This window comes from Juglans microcarpa x Juglans regia, chromosome 8D (genome assembly GCF_004785595.1).
Source record: "Juglans microcarpa x Juglans regia isolate MS1-56 chromosome 8D, Jm3101_v1.0, whole genome shotgun sequence".
Taxonomy (NCBI): domain Eukaryota; kingdom Viridiplantae; phylum Streptophyta; class Magnoliopsida; order Fagales; family Juglandaceae; genus Juglans; species Juglans microcarpa x Juglans regia.
This window is the reverse complement of record NC_054608.1, coordinates 12,348,754-12,366,889: the sequence shown is the minus strand read 5'-3', so window position 1 is coordinate 12,366,889 and position 18,136 is coordinate 12,348,754. Positions and strand designations below refer to the sequence as shown.

The following is an 18,136-nucleotide window of genomic DNA, read 5'->3' as shown; positions in this document are numbered from 1 at the left end:
CCCCCTTCTCCTCACAAGGGGGTGTCAAGAAGAAACAAGGCCGAGGGGTCCCAGCGAGAGCGGCCCGAGGGCCTAGAGATCCCAGTTCCCTCTACTTGGGGACTACTTCTTTCCCGGGGGCGAAATGCTCAACGTTCGCCTCGTCGTCTATTCCTCGGAGTTCGTTGTCGGGGATGAGGAAGATGACGACATTCTCCAGGTCGCCATCTTCAACACCTTCATCAAACCTGCCTTCCAGGGGCCCCGATTTTGGAGTCGCTCGTGTCCTTCATACAGACACTCGCACAGGAGGCCGTTCTCCTTATTCTTCCATTGGCCACAACGGGATCTCCAGCCTCTCCTCCTATCCCAGATATGGCTGGTCAGGAAGACACTGCTCCCTCTATTTCCCCAAGAATTGGGGCAGAGGCTCTCTCATCCTCTGCAGTCCTGAGGCCCGATGATAGGGAGAAGGCATGCCTGAGCTCCCCTTCATTGTGGAGTTAAGTGATGATCGTGTGTCGATCCCGTTGCCTTCCACGCGCTCCTCCCCAAAGTCGAAGGTGAACTCCTATCTTACTTCTCTGGAAGGGGTATCCAAGCAAACTTCCTCGACGAGCGATTCGGGCTCAACCGAGGGGAAAGTTTGGCCTGTGATTGACGAGGGGCCCTTGACAACTGAATAACCCTCCTCGGGTCTCGTTGATGATGTACCAAAAGCCCCCAGCGCCGAGTCCTTCCTTGGAGTCTGCCCAGGACGTGCCAAGGCCTTCATTGCAGTTGTAGGGTGCCACCCTTTCCTCCTGTACCGAAGCGGGGGCAAGCTAGACCGCTTGCCAGACTTTGAGATTTGAGAGGGCCCGGGCTGAGGCAATCGAGCAGGAGGCCCAAAAACTAAGGCCTCTCTTTGCCCATGTACTCAGCTCGTCCCATGGGTCATTTCCCTTTCTCCTTCTAATAGTTCCTTATACTGCAGGTCGTGGACTAATTGGTGGGCGTCATTGTTGAAGAGCATGGGGAGCTTGAGGAGGAGAACAGGGTGCTTCGGTCCCTAGCTTTTCTCACCCGCTTGGAGATTCGCAAGGCAAATTGGAAGGTTAAGGTCCTCTCCCTAGAACGTGACGGGCTGATCGAGGACTTGGAGGCTTTGAAGGAAAGTCATAGGCTTCTAAAGGAGAAGAGCCAAAAGCTTAAATGGAAGAAAACCATGCTAAAGCAGTTAATCGAGGGCCAAGGAGGAGATCTCCCAGGTTACCTTGGAGTGAAAACATCTTTGGGACGAGCATGCCGATGCCCAGAGGGATTAAAAAGGAGTGAGGAGGTGCTGCAGTCGGCCTGGAGGGGGCTTCTAGTGCTTTGAGAAGAGAAGGATTAGATGGCTCAGAGTAGGCCTCGGCTGCTAGGCAACCCTCAAAGTTGTTGTCAAGGTACTTCTCGCTTGTTCGGGAAGTTCGACGCCAAAAGGCACGGGCACAATGAAGTGAGGCTCTGGCCCGTAGTTTCGAAGTCAAGTTGGTTAATGGGACGAACACTATCTTGGCTCTAGACACTCAAATCTCGTCCATGGAGTCCAATCGGGAGGCCAGTGTCAAGTACTTGGGGGAGATCAGGTCCCAGATCCAAAACACCCAGGCCATTCGAAACGCGACTTGGGGATATGGCTAAGGGCCTCGAGTGGCTACAAGACCATCTATGAGAGCACCTAGGGATAGATCTCAACACTCTGTCTGGCCTCCCTTAAACCGAACCCTCAGGCTTATGCATTCGTCAAGACCCTTGGGAAGGTAGGGATGCTTCCAATCTTCCCAGGCGCTCCCCCTCTGCCCTAGTAATCATGATTGTATGGGCTTCAAGCCCCTTTGTTGCTTCTCCTCTTTTCTTTTCTTTTTTGTAATAGGCTTCCCTTTATGATGTAACTTTGACTTTTATGTATATACTTTTTTTTTTTTTTTTTGCTTGTGTACTTCCTTGTTCTTTCATGCTTTTTATTTTTTTCTTAGTCTAGAGATTTGAATCTAAGTTAGACCTTGGGATGCTCTGGGCCCAGCCTTAACCCCGCAGGAGTCTAGGGACTCGGCTTTACCATACACGCAACTCGGCAAGTCTTGGGACTTGTATCTGAGAGGCCATGTGGGCAACCCTATGGTAACTCTAGGGACTTGGCTTTACTGGACATAAGGCTCGACAAGTCTAGGGACTTGTATTCGAGAGGCCATGTGGGCAACCTTGCGGCGACTCTAGGGACTCTATTTTCTGGACACGAGACTCGGCAAGTCTAGGAACTTATATCCTAGAGGCCATGTGGGCAACCCCACGATGACTCTAGGGACTCGACTTTGCTGGACACGAGGCTCGACAAGTCTAGGAACTTGTATCCAAGAGGCCATGTGGGCAACCCTGCTCTGACTCTAAGGACTCGGCTTTGTTGGACAAACACGAGGCTCAGCAAGTAGGGACTTGTATCCGAGAGGCCATGTGGGCAAAGTTCGGGATGGTCTGTGGCTCCCCGCTGCTAGTCTAGGGACTCAGCTTTGCTGGACACAAGGCTTGACAAGTCTAGAGACTTGTATCCAATAGGCCATGTGAGAAACTCCGCGGCGAGTCTAGGGACTCGGCTTTGCTAGACACGAGGCTTAACAAGTCTAAAGACTTGTATCCGAGAGACCATTTGGGCAGAGCTCGAGATGCTCTTGCCCGGACTTAACCACGCTACGAGTCTAGGGACTTAGCTTTGTTGGACACAAGGCTCGACAAGTCTAGGAACTCGTATCTGAGAGGCCATGTGGGCAACCTTACAGTGAGTCTAGGGACTCGGCTTTGCTTGACACGAGACTCGACAAGTCTAGGGACTCGTATCCGAGAGGCCATGTGGGCAACCCCGCGGTGAGTCTAGGAACTTGACTTTGCTGGACACGAGGCTCGACAAGTCTAGGGACTTGTATCAAAGAGGCCATGTGGACAACTTCGCGGCGAGTCTAGGGACTCAACTTTGCTGGGCACGGGCTCGGAAAGTCTAGGGACTTGTATCTGAGAGGCCATATAGGCAGAGCTCAGGATGCTCTAGGCCCGACCTTAACCGCGCAATGAGTCTAGGGACTCGGCTTTGCTGGACTCTAGGGACTCGGTAAGTCTAGGGACTTGTCTCCGAAAAGCCATGTGGACAGAGCTCGGGATGCTATGGGCCCAACCTTAACCCCGTGATGAGTCTAGGGACTCAGCTTTACTGGTTTCTAGTTTTGACAATTCAGCGAGTTTGAGGCGAACATCCATACATTGGCTTCATTCATGGATAACATCCGTGATCCCTTGGCGAAGTACCACTTCAAGAGCTCGGCTTTCCACAGACGGTGGAGTTCATGGCTTTGACCGTCTTTGAGGCGATAGGAACCAGGCCTATTGATTGTTGCCACGTACGGGCCTTCCCATTGCGGCCCCAACTTCCCCTCCACCTGGGTGGCCACCCTGGTCGGTTATAGCACCAGGTCTCCTTTTATTGCTCGTCGTCTGCACTGCGACTTCTTCTCGTCTTTCTTCTAGGAGATCTAGGCTTTATTTCAATCTTTCGTCATTGACCTCGAGTTGAAGTGCTGGTCCTATGTGGGCATCCCTACCTTCACGGGTATCACCACTTCACTTCCGTAGGTGAGGGCAAAGGGAGTCTCTCTAGTGGGAGTCCTGGCAGTCATCCGATATGCCCACAATACCCCCCAAAAGTTCTTCACTCCATCCTCCTTTATGAACCCCCAACTTTTTATTAAGGTGGACAATAGAGTTTTGTTGGTTGCCTCGGCTTGGCTGTTGAATTACGGGTGTCCCAGCGAAGAGTACTTGACCTTAATCCCTAGCTTTGCGCACCATTCTCGGTAGTGTGATCAATCAAATTGTCTCCCATTATCCGATATGAAGCTTTGGGGAATAACAAACTGGCATACTATCGACCTCCACAAGAACTCTATGATGGCTCGGGCGATGATGGTTGCCAAGGCCTCTGCTTCGACCCATTTTGTGAAGTAGTCGACTGCTATGACCATGAACTTTGCCCCTCCTCTAGCCGCTGGGAATGGGCCAATCAAGTCTAGTCCCCACTACACGAAAGGCCATGGAGAGGTGATCGAAGTCACTCCTCTGGCAGGTAGCGCTGCAGGGGCATGTACTCTTGGCATCTCGGGCATTCTTTGCGAAGTTCTCCACGTCCTAGAGGGAGTGGGGCCAATAGTATCCAGTCGAGTCACTTTCACAACCAATGTCCTTCCTCCTGAGTGGTTCCCTCAGATCCTTTTGTGAATCTCGATCAGTACATATTTGGCTTCGTTTGGCAAAATGCATCTTAGGAGAGGTTCAGAGAAACCCCTCTTGTACAGGACCCCTCCCAACAATGTGAATCGTGCGGCCCTGTTCCCAACTTTGCGTGCCTCCTCTAGGTCACCCTGGGACTTTGCCTTCCTGCAGAATCGTCAAGATGTCTGTGGCCCACTCAAGAGGTGACAATGAGGCAATTGACACCTCGGCCCTGATGGTCGGGGTGTTGATTGTCCTGACCACTATGTGTTTGGGAAGGAGGAGTTCCTTCTGCCCCAAGGCAGCCTTCGCCAAACAATCCACCTTCTGGTTCTCTCCCCTCGGGATTTGCTGTATGCGGAAGTAGTGGAAAAGTTCGTGCCCCTCGCACACCTGCTGAAGGTATTTCTTCAATTTCTCACATTTTGTTCCAAATTCTCCCGACACCTGACTAAAGTCCACTTAGGAATCAGCCTTCACCTCAATTTATGTTGCTCTCAGTAGCCTGGCAACTGACATTCCCACTAACAGAGCTTCACATTTGGCCTCGTTGTTTGGTGACTATGTGCACCCTTTTATGCCCGCCAACCCGGCAAGACGATCCGTCCACATAAACTTGCTAGGGCTTCCTTCCCCTAGGGTGCAACTTGTATCTCCTCCGGGAAGCTTGTGAACTCGGCCACGAAGTCCGCCAACACCTACCATTTAATCGTTATACGGGACAGGTGCTCTATGTTGAATTCACTTCGCTCGATCACCCATTTGGCAAGCTGGCTAGATGGGTCAGGCTTCTGCACGATCTTCTTAAGGGGGACATTGGTGAGCACTTTCATTGGGTGGGCTTGGAAGTGTGGCCTTAACCTTCTCGAGGCAACTACCAACACGAACACTAGCATCTCTATTCGCGAGTACCTAGCCTCGACCCTGCGGAACACCCAGCTCGTATAATATACCGATTGTTGTCCTTCCTCTGTATCACGAATCAATATTGCAGACACGACATGTGGTGACACGGACAGGTTCTCATCTAGCTTAGTCTAGCTGAGAAGAGGTGGGTGGGTTAGGTAGTACGATGGTGTCAAAGTGCTGCTATTGTGTTGATCCAAAAATTAAAACATTAAATCACGTTCTCTGGGAAGGAAAGGGGGCGATGAAAACTTGGAATTTTTTTGCATCAATTTGTGGAGTTCGGATGCCTAACGTGCAAAGTTGGGAAGGTGAGATTAGGTATTGGTGGGGGTGATCGTCTAGTTCCTCGTTGGTGGGATGGATTAGAGGGGTTCTTCCTATTTTCATCACCTGGGCCTTATGGAGGTTTTGATGCTCATCTTGCATGGAAAATGCTCATTACGATTGGAGGAAGGTTATTCGTTTGGTGAAAGTCACGTTGATTGAAGCTTCTTCCAGGTTGCGGCAATTCAGGAAATTGGAGTCTAATGATATTTGTGTGATGTAGGAATTAAATTGCCCCATTGTTCTAATTCATGTAGCAGTGCCGAGATTGATTAAATGGATGGCCTCAGATGTGGGTTGCGCAAAACTCAATGTAGATGGTAGATCTAGTGGTAATCCTGGGATGTCAGGTGGTGGAGGAATTATTCGAGATTCACAGGAAAGAGTTTTGGCAGGATTTTTTCATTTTTATGGCCAAGCAACAAACACAATTGCAGAGTATCATGCTTTACTTGATGGGTTACGATTGTGTCGTTTGCTTGGCGTGAGAGATTTTTTTGTGGAATCTGATTCCAAGTGTTGTCATTGGATGGCTAAAATTGGGTACTTGTAAATATTGGTTTCTATGGAATGTTTGGGAGGAAATAAAAATGCTTGCTCGTCTTCTTCAGGCTCGCTTTCAACATATTTTTAGAGAAGCCAATATAGTGGCGGCCTTCCTGGCAAAAGAAGGAACAAAAGAAAGGGTTATAGATTTTATGGGAGAAGATCATGTACAAGGAAAATGTTGGGGATTAGTTTGCTTGGATAGATTGGGTTTCTCTTATATTTGAACTTGATGTAAAGTTTTTTTCCACTCTTTATAATCACGGTTATTCCTTCGCCTCAGTGAGGGATTTATAATAAGAGGCTTAGACCTCGTCTTTTATTTTTTATTTTTTTAAAAAAAGGTGGGTTAGAAGTTCGGAGAATGCCTCGTCACAAGCAATATCCCATTCCTGGGCCTTCCTTATGACCTTGAAGAATGGAAGTCATTGGACGGTCGACCGGGCAATAAAGCGGTTTAAGGCCGCCACTTAGTCGGTGAGTCTCTGAACTTCGTGAAGGTTGGCCTCAATATCTCACTCGGAGACTATGAAGCCCAGGAACTTGCCCGACTCCATTGAGTCCATTTTCAAATCAATGCAGGGCAAGGGGAAGATGTCTTTTGGGCAAGCCTTGTTCAGGTCCATGAAGTCAACGCACATTCTTCACTTCCCGCTCATCTTCATGACCAGCACCACATTGGAAAGCCATTCAGGATAGTGGGCTTCCTGGATGAACCCTACCGCAAGGAAACGGTCCACTCCCTCGGCCATAACCATATACTTTTTAGAGCTGAAGCTTCGGCACTTTTGCTTGACCTTCCTAGCTGTGGGGTCCACGCAGAAGCAGTGTTCAATGATTGAGTTGTCGATCAGACATCTTGTCGTGACTCCAGGTGAACACATCCTGGTGTTTGAAGAGAAGCCGTTTCACGGCCTGCCTTAATTTCGGAGCCATTTTGGTCTCTACCCACACTGTGCACTTAGGCCATTGTCGATCTATGGAAACCAAATGCAAGGGCTAGTTAGGTTTCGCCTGCCCCAGTGCCTGCTCGTTCGGACTTCCTCATCCCATTCGGTTAGGATCAGCGGTGAAGCTAGTCTGGCTGCCTCTCCTACTTCCCCAATGATCTTGACTTCCTTAACTTTGTGCCTTAGGTCCAAAGCGTAGCATTCCCGTGCAAGCACCTGCTCACCAAGGACCTCTCCCACCCCCAAGTCCTGGGGAACTTCATCTTGAAGTGGTAGGTGGAGGTTATCGCTCTAGGCTATTCAGGGTCGGGCGGCCTAGTATCGCATTGTACGAAAAGGGGGCCTTCACCACTAGGAAGTCAGCCATCGTGGCCGAAGTCTTAGGCGCCTTCCCGACCAGGACAGACAGCGTGATGACCCCCATTGGATGGACGATGTTGCCCGTGAAGCCCTTTAGCGGCATCAGGGCCGGACGCAGTCTGTCCGGGTTGATCCCCATCTTGACAAAAGCTTCCCATAATAGAATGTCCGCCTAACTGTCATTGTCAATGAGGACTCTTCGAGTAGTGAAGTTGGCAATCTGTACGATAATCACCAATGCATCGTCATGGGGGTGGAGGATGCCATCTTCATCCTTTTCATTGAAGGTTATCGTTGTTCCCCCGACATCCTTCCTAGTGCTAATCGTCTACCACCACAGGTCTAGCAATCCCTCCAACACCTCCCTCATTCACTTCAGGGTATAGCAGTCATCAGTACTGTGTCGATCTGTTAGGTGGTAGGTGCAATACTTATGACTATCCTGGCTTTGTAGTGGTTCCTTCCACGGGCTAGAAGCGCGTTTGCCTTATACAGCTAGGCTCATGTGTGCATGAGGCCCGCCACACGCCCGAGTCGGTGCTTCACCCATTCTCTTGTCCTCTGGTACTCCTTTCTTGCCCCCCCTTTCTATCCAGCAACTTTCTTGTTTGCTTGCTCTAGCTCGGTCCTCTGGGAAGCCATCAAGGCGTTAAGGGTGTCCTCAGCATTAATGAAGCCGTCACCTCAGTCCATAAACTTCCTTAGTGTTGACGGGGTTCTCTTGTGGGGGTTCTCTAGGCTATCTCGGTCATGAACGGGTTTCAAGGCCAAATTCCCCCCAGCAGGGCTGGCAGGGTGATCTTCTCATCCTGGTCGTTCGTGGTCATACGCTCCCGAATGAACCGAGAGAGGTATGACTTCAGGCTCTCATCATCCTGCTGCTTCACTGTTAGGAGGTAGGTGTCGGGAACCTTCTCTTCCGGCTTGCCATGAACTCCATCAGAAAGAGACGGGACTAGCTCGGTGAAGCTGTCGGTGGTACTGGGTGGCAAGGATCCGAACCAAGCCCTCATCGCCCCCTTCAATGTGAGCGGGACTGCTCTACACACGACTTCTCCTAGGAACCTGTGTAGGGTCATATGGGCCTTGAATGTTTTCAAGTGCTCCAGGGGTCCTTGGACCAGTCATACGCATCCACTTGCAAAACTTTGAATCTTGGGGGGAGAGGAACCTCCAGGACTTTAACGCTATACGGCAGACCAGTGCTAATGAGCAGGTGGTCCACCAAGGATGACGTGCCTATCTATTTGGCCATTTCAGCATATTTATCCCCGAGCTCCCAGAGCTCGAGGTGCATTATGCGCCTCTCTTCTTCAGTCGCAACGGCCTCCGAGCTTTGCCATGATTTGGCGTGCTGGCTAGGCTCGCCTCCCTCCAATTCTCCACCGATTCTCTACAGAGTGGCATTCTCCTAGCGAAGAGCTGCTACCTCTTCCATTAATTTTCGTATGGTTTCACCCATCTCGTTGGTCCTTGCTTCCATCACTTCGAATTGTTCTTCTTCTTGTCGTGAGGCTTGGGAACATGTTGTTGCCACATGCGAAGGACATGCTACTTTAGGAAAAGAAGATCCCACATACAGCGCCACTGCCCGTACAAGTCCACGGGGGCCCAGTTCATCCCACCTATAGCTATGAAGAAATGGGGGCTTCAGGGTGGTGGGGGACACCTCCGATGCCAAAGTCAGTATGTGATTTCCTTGTGAGAATTATGAGATCTTAAGCATCAAAAGTGTCTGAACTCCTCCCCTCGTTGAGAGAGGGGGGTACATATAACTGGTCGAGGGCGATCCTTGGGATGGGGATTGTGGATGTGTCGTTTCGTAGTAGGGTTGTGTGTCCCTGCCAGCTCCCTATTGTGCAATAGGCTTGCCAGACTTGATCGTGGCGACCGCTGACAACCCAGGGAGCACGTCGTGGCATGCCTAGCCTCGGACTTCATTAAATGTGGCATGACTCCTTGTCGTGGCGTGCCTGTTTCCACCCTTCATTAGCTGCGGCGTGGCCTCGGTCAGATGTGTCCACTCCTTTGGCATGTCCAAACGCCGGGTAGGGACAGGGACTGTCCATGAACTCACATGCTGGGGTTGTCAGCCAGTCGCGGCATTAGACAATTCTACCTTCCAGCCCCTAGCCATTGCGTGTTACCTGACTGCTTCTCCTCCTTGACCTCCTGGGCTGATCTGGCCTAGCCCACCACCCCTTATCCTCAGGCCCTAGAACTACTCGAACGGGTCATGCCTATTTGGCTGGGCCTGGCCCAGCCTTAGGGATTACTCCTCTCACAGTTTAAATATAATTTTTAATATATTTTTTGTTTGAAATTTGAAAATTTTGTATTATTATTTTTTTGTTTTGTTTTGTATGGAGGTTTAAAAAAATTGTGATGATTAGGTAATAATTAGATGAAAACTTGAAGATTTAAAATTGAAGAATATTTTATACTTAAGTGATATTTGAAAAGGAAATTATGAGAAATTTTAAATTAAATCTCCTCTCATTTCACTTTCCAAACATGACCTAAATCTTGTTATAATGCTAAGAAACATAAAACTGATTTCTTGTAGCCATGTCCAACTTTTTTTCTTTTGAGAAATATTCTAGTTACAAGTGGATTATATAAAAATAATCTCATAAACTGATGTAATTAGATGTAGTTTATAAGATTGTAAAATTATTTTTATTGTAAAATAAATTTGATGGATCACAATAAATTACATCAGTTTGTGAGATTATTTTTGTGATTGTAGCACTGATCTTTTCTTTATTGTTTTGCATTAACTTACTGGAGACATTTGCCGGAGTTTTTCTCCTCACTGTCTGTTTTTATTTGAATTTAGGTCTCGTTTGGATACAGAAATACTCATCTCATCTTATCTTATATTATCATTACAATTTTCATAAATTTTCATATAAAATATAATAAATAATTCAACTTTATCAAATATCAAAATAATAATAATATTAAAAAATAATATTTTAACAATATTTTTTTTTTATCTCAACTAAAATCATCTCTTGTCACCATCCAAAACAGCCGCAAAAATTAATAATCAAAATAATCAAAAGGCCGAACAAGCCGGTAAACTTTGGCGCTTCAACAGCACTACAAAAAATTTGAAAGCTTTTGCCGCCTTAAATTGGCAGGTATCTTAGCGGCTGAACAAAACCGAAGTTTGTTCTTCGTCGATTTCGGTTCGATATCACGGACAAAGATGGAGAGCGACGACGATTTTCAGCTACTCCCCACGGAGGAAACCTCTCCTGCGTTTCGTAATAGAAAGCTGAAGCGCTTAAAGAAAGCAATTACGGATCCGGGCAATCCTCCCCTCAACCCGTCGCAGGTGGGGGCCACTTCTTCGTCTCGGGTGGATTTATCAAAATTCGAAGCCCCAGATTTGGGTGAATCCGATGGCCAGGATTTGAACGAGCCGTCACGGTCTAGGACGGGATTGGAGGGTTTTGATGGTGGAGAAAGGCTGGATCCTGGTGGTTTGGGTGATGAAGAAGATGGCCCGGGGGCGAAGAGAGCTTTGGAGGGTACTCCGTCGCCTCTGGTCGATTTCTCCGGATCCGAGGCCCCGGCTTTTGATGGATCGAATGAACCGGAACTGAACGAGCCTTCACGGCATAGGGTGGGATTGGAGGGTTTTAATGACGAAGATGGATTGAATACTGGTCGCTATGATGGTTTCGGTGGAGACGAAGATGGTTCGGGGGCGAAGAGGGCCTTGGAGTTTGATACTGTTGCTGGCGGCTTTGATGAAAACGTTGAATATCGAAGCGCTGAGATGGGAGAGGATACTGGGGATCTGAGTCTGGAGAAACCGAAGAAGAAACGACGCAGTACACTTGAAACTGAAGGAAAGAAAGAAAGCAAGAAGAGAAGGAAGAGCGTCGAGACTGCCACAGCCAAGAGAATGACGCAGAAGGTAACATACTCTCTTCAAGTACTCCACTGGTGAAATACTTCTTTTCTTTTCTTATATTTCATAGCTGTTCCTATTTTACAGGAAAGAAAAGATCATCTAAAGCAACTGCGTGCTGAGTCTCAGAGACTCTTGCGAGGTATAATATCCATTAATAGTTAATGCCAGGACCTTTTGTTCTATTCAACTCCTTTATGAATTGTGATTATGTTTTTAATTAGCTCTACATTGCCTCTTCATTCCTTTTAGAAACAAGAGATGTATCGTTTAAACCTATACCGCTTGTTCAAAAACCAATATCTTCAGTTTTGGAGAAGATTCGTAAAAGGAAGATGGAAGTTTCAAAAAAGTGAGTAGTTTGATTTTGTTTTGCTTCTTTTCATGGATGTAGCCGTGGTGTATATAGTTTTTAATATATTTATGTATTCTTGGAGGGTTGCAGATATGCTGCTATAAACAGAACGTCTTTTATTACTGAGAATGAGGATGACTATGCAAGGGAGGTTGTGGTGGATTGTATTTCAGGTGGCCCCATTGATGACGAGAGGGGAAATGACGGGTTTACCAATGTGCCAAGTGAAGAGGAAATTGAACTTCCTGCTAACATGAAGAGTAATTTGGATGTGTCAAATATGGATGCATCTAATGAAAATATGGACGAATCTGAATCTAATATTCTTAAAGATTGCTCCAGTCATGAAAGTAGACCTTCCCAAATGGTAAGTCAAAATACACAAAAAAAAAAAAAAAAAAAATCCTTCATGAATTTGATTTTTGCAAAATAAAAATGGCATAGGTGCATTAGTTTAAACATTAAGAATTTGCATTCAGCTATTAAATGGCGTATATTTCTTAACAAGTAGAACATTTTATGAATTCTTGAATTTGGTTTATTAGGGTGTTTTTGGATCTTGAATTGCAGTTCTGGATGAGAACTACTTGTGTATAAACTTTTACTAGTAGACACGAATGGGAAATTGTTGGATGTTTGTCAATAATGTTTGTGTGGGTTTATATTAAGGAATATCCAAGTTGGTGCAATCGTACTAGTATTATGGGCATTGATATCATCTTAGACCTTGATCAAATAGACGAGTCTCTAAAATACTTTCTTGGTCTTGGGGTGGCTTGATGGAGCAAAGGTATTTCCTTATTTCAATGTAAGTATGCTTCGGAAATTCTCTCTAATAGTGGATTTCTGGGTTGTTAACTAGTTAAATTTCCTACAGAAAATATATATTTTACTCCATAAACTTGAAGATCCTGCGGTTTATAGAATGGTCAGGGTAGACTCATCGTGAGGGAAAAGATTCAAGTTCGACTTATTAAGGCTGTGTTTGGATGTTGAGTTGAGTTCTTTATGAATAACAGTAAGTCGTGTAGCGAAATGAGTTATGTGGGATTCATCTAAATTGAGTTTAAAGTGTATTTAGATATTAAGATAAGTTTAGTACTTTTTATAGAAAATTAAAAAAAAATATATGAGTCTCACGTATAAAGATGTTTTAAGTTGAAAAAAGTTGTGGGTCTCACGTGTAAGAAGGTTTTGAGTTGGGATAAATTTATAATTTGAGAGTTGAGTGTTTGGATGTTAGACTTAGCTTAAAATTAGACTGAAGTTCAGTAACCAAACGAAACCTAAAACTCTTCATATCAGTTGTTCTCATCAACCTGCTGATATTTTGACCAAGGCTCTTGTACACTCCATCTTGAGGGGGCATATTAACAGCTCATCTTAGAACTTGGTCAAATATATTAGTCAAAGATTCCAACTCAGCATGAAGCAAAGTTCAGCCAGCATTCAATTAAAAGCTTAATTTTTTTAGTAGTCAGTTTTGTTCTCCCCTCATTTGTTCTCTTTCCCTATTTTTCTGTATAAAGACAGAATATTGTATCTAATATAGTAGAAATGAGTCAGTTTTCAGTTACTTCACAGTAGGAAATCAAGTAAGGCCTGCTTTTTGTGTGATACTGAATGTGCAATTTCGCAACATTTTGATTATCACCTGCAACCCTACAAGGAGACACCTGAACTAGGCCTTGTTAATTTAATTACCATCAGAGTAAGTTTTTCAAACATTTAGCATTTCCTTGTAATATTTAGAATGCAATTTTGCTAGGGATCAGACCAGGATAGGAAAAAAAAAAAAAAAAAAAAGGAAAAAGCAATTCTTGGGTTGAATGTTGAAAATGGATCCTTTTGCTGAAAGCCGGCACCAATTAGTTGGAACGATTACTTTCTTGAGTTTAGTATCATTGTCTATAAATATGTTCATGACGGTGCCTTTACATTGATTTAGTGCCTTATGATGGACTTGTCATATGATGCATTGCCTTTACATTGTAGGGTGTGGATGATAACTCCAATCAAGCCTTTCGAATTCCTATTGATGATACTCAGGTACTTTTCTTTTTCTGTTTTTCGAAAGGCATCATTACTGACTACTGTATTGTGGATTGTATATAAAGAAACAATTACTTGTCCATTGGTATGTTGTAGGAGTTATTTTCTAATTCCCTAACAAGTGACTCGAAGGATGAGCTATCTAGTGAGACACCCAACAGTCCCATGGAAGTTCTGGCTCCATCCATACTTGCAATGAATTTAAAGCTTGATTCCGCTCCTCCTGACAGTGTGTAAGAGTTTGGAGATTCTTCTTTCTTTAGCTGTTTCTTGAGGGTTAATCTTGTGACCTTAGTAATTATTCATCCACTGCATCTCATGATCCATAGTTGGGATATCTGTTTGCAAAGTAAGATTTTACCATCTTCTTGTATACGTATAATAATTGATTCCTGTTATCACCATGTGATTCATCTTCACTTTCTCTAAGTCGAGGTCTACCATACTGGGGTCTAACTTGTCTTCACCTTCTCTATGTTCTACAGTGTAAAAATTGACTATTGTTTCACTTTTGTAGTTCTGATGAAGAGGAGGATAATGACAAGGAGAACATTGATCCTCATCCTCATGGACTGACCGACCTATCTTTATCTCCACATGGAGATCCAGTTAAAGGTTTTATTGATGATGAAGCTGAGGAAGAAGATGACAGTGACAACGACCTGTTACATTTCCAAGAAATTGAAGAAGATGAGGGAAATGATGAAGACTATGAGGAACTTAATGACATGATAGCAACTGAATGTGAAGAAAAAACAATTGATAATGAAAAGCGTAATCAACTTCATCAGACGTGGCTTGAGCAACAGGATGCAGCTGGAACAGAAAATCTTTTGCAGAAACTGAAGTGTGGTTCAAAATTGAAAGAAACATCTTTGCTTGAAGCCGAGGAAGATGAGGAAGGTGAAGGAGAAATGGAAGATTTTGGTGATGAAGCTGCGGAAGATGTACTACCTACAAATGTCGCTCGAATAAATCTAAGAAAAGTAAAGCAAATGATTCCTCAAATGTTCACAGAGAAGGATGATGTATACTTATCATCTGACGATGAGGACATGGAAATGAGGCTATCTAAGCGGTGTCTCTTTGAGAAGTCGGTAAGTTTGTAGACGAATGTTGGATATATGGTTTATTTTTCAATGCTTTGTCAGAAATGTTAGGCTAAGTCATCTAACTGTTGTGCTCTTCCATGGCCTTTGTGTGGATGTGATATTTGTCCTATTTGTTTTGAATATTTCATAGTTCAATTTGCAAGATGGTAGCTAAAGTTCATGATGCTAAACAGGCAGCACAAGCTAAACTATTGTCACCGGCAGAGGATGAGAGCTCCAGAGAAGTTTTTGGACGTATAAAGAAGCTGAATATTGTCCCCGAGACTAAGAAAATTGAGACACCTGGTAAGATCTTTATTATACTCGTTGAGGAAAAAGAAAAGATTTATGATGTATTTCATTGAATTTTTACCAGTCTTACGAATCTGTTTTGTTATGCTATGATCTTAATGTAATTGCTATGTTTATTTTCTGCAGCCTTTTCTAATAAGCCCCACATTGGAGGAAAGAATATATCTTCCAAGGTAAACTATTTTACTCCTACTGATTATCTTGTTAGGTAAAAAAAGAGTATCCAAACATTAGTTCCACTATTTTGAAGTGAAATTTCAAATAAAATTTTGTGCTAGATCTCTTGAGGTGCTAGATAGTCTGCATATTAGATCCTTCACATGATGGTGGTGGCTGATTATTGTCTCCCATCAATGTTTAAATGTGCACCCTCACTTAAATAATTCTTGATCATCTTCTGCAGACTGAATCCAGTCCTCATTTGCTCTTTTTTCCTTTTAATTTTTTTGTACACGTACATGTACTGATTGGAGATATCGGTGACGTGGAACAAAGTGGATTAACTATATCTGTGACATTGTTAAATGTTGTAGTCTTCTTTCCTTGGTCGGGCTTCAACTCATACACTATCCTCATCCCAAAAGCACGGATCAAGCACAGTTCGTTCTTTCATCTTTGGTCGAGACGACAGCAATAGCAGGGGTGCAAGCTCAATCTCAGAGGATTCTTCAGATATGGTAAGCTCTAAGAAGGGCACTTGGCTAGATTGTATATAATGTTTTTTTTTTTTTTTTTTAAATTCTTGCTATATCCCTTTTATAAGATGCCTGGACACTATCAGATAATGTTTTTTTGCAAGTCGATTAAGCATTCAGTCTCTTGGATGGTTTAGGGGTAATGAGAACAACTACTTCTGATTTCTGAGTTGCTTCCAATTGAATAGTGATAACTGCAGTGCCTCTGCAACTCTTGATGGCGTTATGATTGTGCAACTGTAGTTAGCTATCACAGCATTCATTCCAGCTTCTTTATTGTGTTGGCATTTGATATCTAGAAGCAAGAATGCTAACATGTGTATAATGTATATATGATGTACATATATCCTTCTGGATACGAAACTCTAATTTGGTTGAACCACCATGCAGATTCAGACCGAAAATCGACCAACGAGGCCTGCTTCGGCTAAGTTCAGTAACTCACAGGTTAAAACTAGTACTCAGAACACGAAATCTGTAGCTGAAATGAAGCCAGCTACTTCACTTTTTGAGATATTAAGGCGATCTTCTTCCCTGCAATCTGAACATTGCACTCGGGAAAATATAGTGGTGCAAACCGAGACTGTGTTTGCAGCATTCAAACTGGCAAAGAAGCCAATGAAAACAGAAGGAAAAGCCTGATGGGTTATGTACATATTTATATGTTTCTTCTGCACATCTGTTTGATGTTGCTTGGTATAGATGAATGTTATTCTGTCATACAATCATTTGTTTGGCTAATGAGAATTTCATTTTCTGGTGATGAATGCCAACTTAGGCCTAATTTGTTTTTAGAAAATATTTTATCTCGTCTCATCTCACTTAATTATTACAATTTTTTTAATTTTTAATATAAAATAAAATAAATAATTTAACTTTTTTAAATTTTAAAACAAAAATAATATTAAAATATATATTTTAATAATATTTTATTTATTTTTATAATTTTAATCTCAAATTATTTCATTTCATCCCATCTTCAAAATCAAACGAGTCCTTGTATACCCTTACCTAACAATGATGTAAGGTACTGCGCTGAACGGCATCGAAATCTAAAGAGGATCTGATCCCATGAATTTCTGTCCTTTTGCTTATGCCAAACGGCAACCAATTGTCAATTTCTGAGGTGAATGCAATTGAATTGTTTGTCCTTTTGATTAAATTGACGGTGGGGATTTTTTTTTCTTTTCTTTTTTTTTTTTTTTTTTTTGAAGAAAGAAAAACGTGAACAAAACAGCATCGCTTTTGTTCATGAATCCAGTTAGCCACCAAACTGATAAATGTGCATCATCACGTTCACATTGGACGATCTAAAAACTCTAACGCACTAAACTATTTGATTTTGTGCATTTGGGCAATGTGTCTGATTTGTACAGTAATTTTATATAACTTTTTTCTATTACTAAAATGTAATAAATTAAATATTAAAAAGACAGTTACATGGGGAAAATGTAAAAATGCATCGACTATTTTAAATTTTTATTTATTAGCACGAACTTTCAAATTACTTCAAATTTAAATTGAATGACTTGGTTTTAATAGATCAAAATTACTACAAAAATTATATATTATAGATTTCAGTGCTTTTTCTACTTTAACTATAGTAAATTTTATTTTTATTATCTTTAATCATATTTTTAACTTTTATTTTTAAAAAAAAAAAAATCATATATTCACAACCAGACCATTTCTTCCAACTTTATATTCTTGGAATGCCTTCCGATATATATAGTAGGGAGATTAGAAAAATTTTACTTTCATTATTTACGTCACACACTAATATGATTTGTCATTTTTATTTTTTTATTTAAACACGCACATATTGATGTATAAATATATATATAAATAAATTGATAAAAATAACAAATCACATATTGGTGTATAGCATGGAGATGATAAGTAACTTTTCTCACGAGATTAATGTGCGCTCTAATTTATGGGAAAAAATATAGGATTGTAATTGAGCCAAGCTGAGTTGAGCCGGTCTTTGACTTGTCGAACTCAGCTCGACTCAAAATACTCGAACTCGAGCTCGAGCTTGACTTTTTTTTTTTTTTTATTCTTTGTTCGAGCTCGACTCGATAAGCTAAAATCTCAACTCAAACTCGAGCTTATCCAACAAACGAGTTCAAGTCGAGCCAAGGTCGAGCTCGAGTTCGAATTGTTTCTTTTTAATTTTTTGAATAAGATTTGATAATTAATAAATTAACCAAAGAAAAAATAAAAGATCTAATATTGAATTTATACAACTAACAAGTAGAAAACCTCTATTGAATTATAAAATTTTAAAAAATTTATAAATAATTAATATATAATTAGTTTATATTTATCCAAAATAACAATATATTATGCCTACAATA

At 42.9% G+C, this 18,136-nt stretch overlaps 1 protein-coding gene across 1 annotated transcript; it reads left to right on the top strand.

The window, feature by feature from the left end:
* Positions 1-10,430: 10,430 nt before the first annotated feature.
* Positions 10,431-16,523, top strand: LOC121243740 (midasin). Its single transcript, XM_041141873.1, has 11 exons — positions 10,431-11,277; positions 11,359-11,413; positions 11,524-11,623; positions 11,717-11,993; positions 13,622-13,675; positions 13,775-13,911; positions 14,196-14,775; positions 14,964-15,075; positions 15,208-15,254; positions 15,615-15,758; positions 16,167-16,523. Exons 1-11 carry the CDS (start codon positions 10,561-10,563, stop codon positions 16,416-16,418), a joined length of 2,475 nt encoding a protein of 824 aa, XP_040997807.1. The 5' UTR covers positions 10,431-10,560; the 3' UTR covers positions 16,419-16,523.
* Positions 16,524-18,136: the final 1,613 nt, after the last annotated feature.

What these genes read in the sequence shown, in the direction of transcription:
- LOC121243740 (XM_041141873.1), top strand. Translation starts at nt 10,561, where the DNA reads ATGGAGAGCGACGACGATTTTCAGCTACTCCCCACGGAGGAAACCTCT. An exon ending in AAAGTAGACCTTCCCAAATG is followed by an intron (nt 11,994 to 13,621) that starts GTAAGTCAAAAT and finishes TTTACATTGTAG; the next exon opens with GGTGTGGATGATAACTCCAA. An exon ending in TAAGAAAATTGAGACACCTG is followed by an intron (nt 15,076 to 15,207) that starts GTAAGATCTTTA and finishes TATTTTCTGCAG; the next exon opens with CCTTTTCTAATAAGCCCCAC.